Source organism: Myxocyprinus asiaticus, chromosome 45, assembly GCF_019703515.2.
Source record: "Myxocyprinus asiaticus isolate MX2 ecotype Aquarium Trade chromosome 45, UBuf_Myxa_2, whole genome shotgun sequence".
Classification (NCBI taxonomy): Eukaryota; Metazoa; Chordata; class Actinopteri; order Cypriniformes; family Catostomidae; genus Myxocyprinus; species Myxocyprinus asiaticus.
Genome location: NC_059388.1, coordinates 32,579,218 through 32,588,222, shown reverse-complemented (window position 1 = coordinate 32,588,222; position 9,005 = coordinate 32,579,218). Strand labels below are relative to the sequence as shown.

Sequence of the window (9,005 nt, the reverse complement as noted above, 5' to 3'; positions counted from 1 at the left end):
ATGAGCTGTGGAATAATTTCTTCACGTACTATTTTAAAGAAACAGTACACATAAGAGTGTATAGTATGTACTGTGCAGTATTCATTGAGGAGTAAGCTAGTATTTGAGTATTTGTGATTTTTCTGTAACAAGTCAGCCAGTGGAATTCTGTTGATGTTTGAGCCGATTATAAGTGAATAAACGGAAGAAAGCATCTGTATATCTCTCATCAACAGATGTGACAGGGTCACATGACCTCAGAGGGACAATATGCCCATGTGTTTACACAGATGGGCTTTTATGACAGTAAATGACCTGCAGAGGTCACAGAGGTCAAAGCAGAGCTGCACACCTGTGTCAGTGATCACACCTGAGAGCTGCTAATAAACCGTAGTGTGTGTTTTCACAGAGTCCACGTATCGACATCAAGCGAATATTGACGATGAAACAGTCAGCATGGAGATTCTAGACACGGCCGGACAGGTAACAGAACACAAACAGATAAATAAACAGTTGCAAAGTGTTTGTTCACTTCAGTCACAGCTATAAATACACAAATGAACACAAATGAAGATTTTTAGAATAATTTTTCAGCTCTGTAGGTCCATACAATGCAAGTGAATGGTGACTAGAACTTTGAAGCTCCAAAAAGCACATAAATGCAGCATAAAATAAGATTCCAGTGGTTTAATCCATGTCTTCTGAAGCGATATGATAGGTGTTAGTGAGAAACAGGTTAATATTTAAGTCCTTTTTACTTTAAATTCTCCTCCCTGCCCAGTTGGTGGTGAAATGCACGAAAAATGCAAATCGCCAAAAATAAGCCAAGAAGAATGTGAAAGTAAAAGTGGAGATTTATAGTAAAAAAGTACTTAAATATTGATTTTTGATATTGGTTTCTCACTCACGCCTATCATATCACTTCAGAAGACATGGATTAAACCACTGGAGTCGTATTGATTACTTTTATGCTGCCTTTATGTGCTTTTTGGAGCGTCAAAGTTCTGGACACCATTGACATGCATTGTATGAAACTACAGAGCTGAAATATTCTTCTAAAAATCTTCATTTGTGTTCAGCAGAATAAAGAAAGTCATACACATCTGGGATGACGTGAGGGTGAGTAAATAATGAGATCATTTAAATTTTTGGGTGAACTATCCATTTAACGGTTTGGCTCTTTTTGGTCTCACTACACTGGTGTTTATTTCTGTCTTTGTTTTGGTTGTGGAATATTTCAGCACAGCTGAGTTTCAGGGTTCTTGTGCTTTTTAGTGCGTTGAAAAAATGCATGTTACACTAGATCAAGACTTTAGAGAAGAATTATTTTCAGTCTAAGTCATAATAACCAAGGAAAGTGAGACTTTTTGTTGATATCCGTCACTCATTTCCCATCTGTTCATGCGGAGACATTTTGCCTGATCTTGAAAGTTACTGTTGTACATGTGCAGTTATTCTTTTTTTTTAATCCCCTTTTCTCCCAATTTGGAATGCCCAGTTCCCACTACTTAGTAGGGCCTCGTGGTAGTGCGGTTACTCACCTCAATCCGGGTGGTGGAGGACAAGTCTCAGTTGCCTCCGCTTCTGAGATCGTCAATCCGTGCATCTTATCACGTGACTCGTTGTGCATGACACCGCGGAGACTCACAGCATGTGGAGACTCATGCTACTCTCCACGATCCACACACAACTCACCACACGCCCCATTGAGAGCGAGAACCACTAATCACGACCACGAGGAGGTTACCCCATGTGACTCTACCCTCCCTAGCAACCGGGCCAATTTGGTTGCTTAGGAGACCTGGCTGGAGTCACTCAGCACACCCTGGATTCAAACTCGCGACTCCAGGTGTGATAGTCAGCGTCAATACTCGCTGAGATACCCAGGCCCCCATGTGCAGTTATTCTTGAACATTACAGTCCTTAAATGGCCAAATACTGATCAGTGTTTTCAGAATGTGCAGTTCAAGTCAACATGAAATCAAAACACATACTCCTGGTGTTTTTGTGATGCATTCATCAGTGCATGTTATTCTAAAGAAATAAAATGTCTTAGTAATCTTTCAACTACTGTAAAAGTAATAACTCCGGATATCAACCAGATCATGACATTCTCTTGTTCCTCAGGAGGATCTTCTGCAGAAGGAGGGTCACATGCGCTGGAGTGACGGCTTCATCCTGGTGTATGACATCACAGACCGCGGGAGCTTCGAGGACGTGGCTCCTCTCAAAGTTCTTCTGGATGAGGTGAAGAGACCCAAACACGTCCCACTGGTCCTGCTGGGAAACAAAGCGGATCTGGAACACGCCCGACAGGTCGCCACGGAGGAGGGCGAGAGGCTCGCTGCGGACATGGCCTGCGCGTTCTACGAGTGTTCAGCGTGTGCGGATCAGGTGGGCACGGGTGGAGGCGTGGCTGAGGCTTTCTACGAGCTGTGTCGCGAGATTCGCCGTAGACGCGCCGTACAGGGCAAAACACGCCGCAGGAGCTCCACGACACACGTCAAACAAGCCATTAACAAGATGCTCACCAAGATCAGCAGCTAGAGAGCTTTGACAGCTGAGAAGTTCATTAACAATCGCTGACATTTTTTAAAGGGGTCATATCACGAGGAATCAAATATTCCTTGACCTTTTAAAATAAGAGTTCATTAAACATACTGTAACTTTCAGAACCCAAAAAAAGCATTTATTAAAAACTAAACCATAAAAATAACTCGTTCTGAACTTCTGACTTCAGATGAACTCATGCTCACCCACATTTACACATCAATTATGCCTATTTAAGTAATAAGGATGAAATATCATAGACACAATTATTCCTACACAGCAGAAGAACTGATGATAAAGGGCGTTGATACACCCTCAGTGAATTTTTTTGTTCTTTGCTCAAAGCTACAAAGAACGTTGAAACAGTCAAGTAACAGTGTACTGTTTGCGAAAATTCGTACACCAGGACCAGCATTTAGAGAAGCATTTAAATCAGACACATGCTGTCAAACAGGAAAAGATGTTTTAACAACTTGACGGTGCTTTAAAATAATATATATGCAGTAGATAATGTGTAATTTGTCATGTTTACATTCTGCATTCATGGCGTTAATGCTAACGCTAACATACTATAGGCTATGTAGTCATAATATGCTTCAGTTACTATCTGTAATAGCATTATTTGATTTTTTATGTGAAAATAATTCACGTATGATGATGAAAACGTTTTTTATACATGTTCTTTAAGAAATACACTGATTACATTAAGAAAGTGTTTAACAGGCAGGACAAGGTGTTCTTGAAAGTTTGTGCTAGTAAACTGTTTTGAGGGCCAATGACGTGGCGCTAATTTTTTGGTCCAGATCATCTCCAATACACCTCTTCTATGATTAACAAGTTCAAAGTAATTTTTATGTTTTTTCCAGGGGCTTAAAATAAAAAATGTCATGTGGTGTAACCATCCAGAGACAGTAAAAGAAAATCAAAAATTCAAAAGCTGAAATACTTGAAAAAAGAAATGTTGGTGCATTCAAGTCATGTTGGAATGATCGTATTTATGAGTTGAACGCACATGAACGGCACCACAATTACGAGTGGGAAACTCAGGATTTTCTTTGATCCCTGACTTTCTGAGTTGGATGTGTGTCGATTTAAGAATCATGGAGGAAGCAAATTGTTATTGGTAATAATTCATTTTTACTTGAGGATTTGGACTGTGCAGTTTAGTTTGTATTAGAGGCAGACCCAGGTGCGTAGATTCCAGGGGGGATGCAAGTACAACTCCCCCATTATTGATACCATGATCAGTGTAAACATGGGTAAATGCTTTACATTGCAACCCCCTAATGTTCAAGCCAAATCTACACACTTGGGTAGACTGATATATCGGTTTTACATATTAATCGGTGCCGATAGTTGCTTTCTGGAACTATCGTTATTGGCAAAAAACCTCTGCCGATAGTTGCCGATATTCTTTTATTGCTCATTCATATCTATTTATATTTAATAATAATACAGGCTAGAGGTAGACCGATATATCGGTTTTACTGATTAATCAGCACCGATAGTTGCTTTTTGGAACTATTGTTTATCTGCAAAAATCTCTGCCGATAGTTGCCGATATTTCTTTATTGCTCATTCATATCTATTTATATTTAATAATAATACAGGCTAGAGGTAGACCAATATATCAGTTTTACTGATTAATCAGTGCCGATAGTTGCTTATTGGAACAATCGGTTATCTGCAAAAATTTCTGCCGATAGTTGCAAATAGTTTTTTTATTCCCCATTAATATCTGTTTATATTTAATAATAATTCTGGCTAGAGGTAGATTTATTTTAAATTTTTTTTATTTTTTTTTTCTCCCCAATTTGGAATGTTCAATCCCCATTGCGCTCTAAGCCCTCGCGGTGGTGTAGTAACTCGCCTCAATCCGGGTGGCGGAGGACGAATCTCAGTTGCCTCTGCGTCTGTGACCGTCAATCTGCGCATCTTATCACGTGGCTTGTTGAGCATGTTACTGCGGAGACATAGCACGTGTGGAGGCTTCGCGCTATTCTCCGCGGCATCCACGCACATCTCACCACACGCCCCACTGAGAGCAAGAACCATATTATAGCGACCACAAGGAGGTTACCCCATGTGACTCTACCCTCCCTAGCAACTGGGCCAATTTGGTTGCTTAGGAGACCTGGCTGGAGTCACTCAGCATGCCCTGGATTCAAACTCATGACTCCAGGTGTGGTAGTCAGCGTCAATACTCGCTTAGCTACCCAAGCCCCCCCAAATTATTATTAGATTAAAAAAAAAATCAACTTTGGACAACCATATTTGTCAACGACCCTTGAACCACCGCAACAAACTCCTTCTTTTTGGCCAGATTTAGTTCGAAATTACATCACACCCATTTTCAATTAGATTTTGTTAGATGTATATTGCCGCCTTAAAGAGTAAAATGTGGTGACGTGTGTAAAAGCTTGCACTGTTTGTGTGTGTGTGTGTGTGTTTGTGTGTGTGTGTGTGTGTGTGTGTGTGTGTGTGTGTGTGTGTGTGTGTGTATGTGTGTAGCATCTGCCGCTCTGCAGATCCTTCTGAAGAATGTTCAAGATCCAAGATCAAGATCCCTGATCATTTCAGTCTGATCTGAACAGTTTCAGCACAGATTGTCTGTCATAATGTAATGCAGCTGTTATTAAAGGATGAGACAGTTCAAGCTATATTGAACCCGACAACAAACATGCAGCTCGTGTATAAACGCATAAAAGTGCTGTTACTCATTTCATATGTGAAAAGGATGTTTCTCAAAGACACAATGGCAAAAAAAAAAAAAAAGCTGCACATTTTATTGTAATGGTCAGAGAGAGGGTAAAAAATGGCCACAAAACAAACTTTACTAACACTATAAATGGACCTCAGGGAAAGAAAGTAAACAAAAACGATGATATGACCCCTTTAAAGTTCTGACAGAAGCGTTACATAACCTGCACAACGTGCCTCATGCTTTATTGTTTGGATGCAGTATGACCGTGTGTGTTCATATTTTTCTGCATTGTGGCGTGTGTACTCTCAATTTTTTCCACAGTTTGAGGCCTCCAGTTGTATATTTGTTCTCGCAGCTGAATCGAATGATTTCGTGAAATGTCAACAGTGATATCAGCGTCACAGTTCGCTGCGCTGCAGTCCAGTCCTCATTCAACACATGTTGACTTTAGAGAAACATTTCAAGCCGAAACATCGGCCATCCAATAAACCGCTATCATCATTCATAATCATGGCATTACGACATCAAACACAGATGCCTGATGTTGGAATGTCTGTCTGCATTTTTCTGCATGTTGTTACAGATGTTATCTCATATAAGAACTCTCCTCTCATTGGCTCAGAGAATCTGAGGGCCATCAGGGACCAAAATGGTCATATTTGTCATGTTTTTCTCCTTTGAAGCCATTACTCACCGTCACAAACACGTGTAAACAAATGTATATTTCTCCCTGTATGACTTAAGAGTTCTATTGTCAAAAGATGTGTACAGTATATATCTAAAACATGCCATGTTTCTGTACAGTGTCTGATACTGTAGAAGGTATTCTTTCACTGTTTGCTGAGCACACAGACTCGAGCGCTGTGCAATAAAGAACGTGTGTAAATGTCTTTGAATGACTATGAAAAGAAGATCACTGCTGGTTTGTGTTTGTCTCTGCTTCCCTGTAAATGAACAGACACACATTGAAACACTTTGGTTGTGTTGGAACAGCACACTACTGTACCTCAGATGACCAACAACATTTGCCAACATGTGCAGCATGTGTCAGGTGTAGTCTTGTGTGTGTCGGGTATGTCGTGTTCAGATGGAGGATAATTACACTCGTGTGTCTGAGAATAGAAGTGACACAAAACCACAAACTCAACATCACTGTCCAAAACCAGCAGATCTCAGCTGACACACACACACACACACACACACACACATTGTTAGAGTACAGTTATGAGTGTGAATATTTACTGTTTAATTCAAGACATGCTTTCTGACACTCAGAACTGTGGCTTATATTAATGGACCCTTGTTACAGATCAATGACACGTTTCATGCTTTATTTCAGTAGTTTGCAAGTTAATGTAATCCTGCTTAGAGGATAGTGTAAACGTTTGTGGCTCGCTGTCCTGGGCTTGGCCTGAGCACAAATATCCCCCCCCCACCCCGACTTGGAGTAGTTATTAAGAATAGGTAGGAGGGGGGTCTGGGTAGCTCAGCGAGTATTGACGCTGACTACCATCCCTGGAGTCACGAGTTCAAATCTAGGGCATGCTAAGTGACTCCAGCCAGGTCTCCTAAGCAACCAAATTGGCCCGGTTGCTAGGAAATGTAGAGTCACATGGGGTAACCTCCTCGTGGTCACGATTAGGGGTTCTCGCTCTCAGTGGGGCACGTGGTAAGTTGTGCATGGATCACGGACAGTAGCATGAGCCTCCAAATGCTGTGAGTCACCACGGTGTCATGTACAGCGAGCCAGATTGACTGATCTCAGAAGCGGAGGCAACTGAGACTTGTCCTCCGCCTCCCGGATTGATGTGAGTAACCGCGCCACCACGAGGATCTACTAAGTAGTGGGAATTGGGCATTCCAAATTGGGAGAAAAGGGGAGGTGGAGGGATGCTGGAAGACTTGATGCCATGTAGAGGTAAGCGGCTGTTTATATATGCTCACTCAGGTGATGTGATTGGTCGGATTAAATTACCTTGCTCCTCCCAAAACTTGTTTATAAAACTCCATTTCAGTAGTTCGCAAGTTAATGTAATCCTGCTTATATACAGGACAGAGTAAATGCTCGCTGTCGATGGGCGAAGGGCTTGAGGCTTGACCTGAGCACAAATACCCCACAAAAGATGCGAGCTGTTGTCTATGGAGTCTTGTATTTGAGATGAAGTATTTTACGATACCTCTTGCATTTGAGACAAGACAAAATATTTATGATAACTTTTGTACACCCCAAAAAGAGCGTGGAGCGATGAAATGAGTTTGGGGAAGGGGGAGGCACTTGCTGAGCCCTGTGAGAGGTGGGCAGAGATGCCAAAGTATGATAGAATGAGCGGGGGTTGCTAGTGGAGGCAGCTTCACACTAGGGTCCACTTGGGGGATAGGAAACTGGGAGGTATAGAATAGGTAGAGATGGAGAATGAAAATTAGGTGGAAACACTGAAAAGACAGTGGAGCTTGCGGCTGCATAGAAAAGCGCTGGAGGGATCATTACGCCCGAATGCAGGGGCCACCCCTGCATTAGGGCCAGGTTGCCCCGGAAGGAGGCAAGAATTCTAGCTGCCCGGATTAACCTTCCTAAGTCTCCCCCCAGGCTTGGTGAGTTCGACGGATGGGCCTGTCCAGCAAACGGGTGAACCCCGGGGGAAGGGGCCCGGTGGCCGCTCGAGCAGGCGAGCCCAACCTGTGATCGACCGGATGCTCTCACTGCATTCGACCGGGAGAGTTCTCAGAGATTCGAACGGGAGAGCCCACAATACAAATAAATGTGAATGGCTCTCTCAGCATTCAGAACAGGAGAACCCTCACTGCGGCTTGAATGGGAGAGCCCTTGTGGATTGCATTGGTGGAGTCAGGCCTGCCCGAGTGGAGGCGTAAATCCTAGCCACTTGGGCAGGTCACCCGGAGTATAGGAGTGGATCCTAGGCACTCGGGATGACCGCAGCCTCTCCTCCTGTCAATAGGGGGCCCTCATGGGGATATAAAATATACCATTCTGGAATATTTTCTATGTTTTTTGTATATTGATGATTTTTTGATGGGGCAAATGGAGCAAGCATGAGCTCCTCCACAGAAATTGCAGATACTCAGGAAGTGGTATAGTGATTTGTGGCATCCGAAGTCATTGAAATGATTGCATATTTGTTTACCTGCTAAATATCTTACTGATCTTCCATGGTAGGCTTTGATGGAAGAATTTGACGGGTTGCTGCTGGGTTGGGGAACATAGTTAGTGGGTTTAATATCCATGGTGGCGGGTTGAGGGGTTGTTATTGAAGGGCAAGACGTGGTTTGGTATTCAGTTGACCAACAGTCGGCACATGAGATGAATGTAAGTCCCAGGAACACTCTATTAAGTCTAAATCTAGCACTCCCCAGAACTGACATTGGTTCCACTGTGCTACTCTAGCTGCACATTTAGCTGAAAATAGTTTGTGGTATGTGAAGAAGTGACTTCCTCCATAAGATGAAGTGATAGTTCAGTGATGATGGATAGATAATCATTGAGCTTGTGCTGTCTGTGTGGGAACGTGGAGCATATAACTTTGGTATAACGGGCGAAGGCGATGCAAAATTCGGTGAAGGTGAGCATGCGGGAAACTTTGCGGGAAGGATTTTTAAGGTTAACAGAGAACTCGCTGCAGTCTATGGTTCCGATCGTATCATGAGGGATTTTTGAAAGTAAAGAAGAAAGGTCTATATCCGCACCTGCTTGAATTTGAGAGCGTAGATGTTTGGAGACTGGCAGAGGTTCTGAAACTGCAGCGTTTGGAGGAAT

General features: G+C 42.6%; 1 protein-coding gene across 1 annotated transcript in view; it reads left to right on the top strand.

Moving 5' to 3' along the window:
* The window catches only part of LOC127435217 (ras-related and estrogen-regulated growth inhibitor-like), a 33,688-nt gene extending 27,573 nt beyond the window's left edge, over window positions 1-6,115 (top strand). Inside the window, exons 4-5 of the mRNA XM_051688500.1 lie at window positions 389-462; window positions 2,107-6,115. Coding sequence (XP_051544460.1) covers window positions 389-462; window positions 2,107-2,526 — 494 coding nt within the window. The 3' untranslated portion in view covers window positions 2,527-6,115. The remainder of the gene's footprint in view (window positions 1-388; window positions 463-2,106) is intronic.
* Window positions 6,116-9,005: the final 2,890 nt, after the last annotated feature.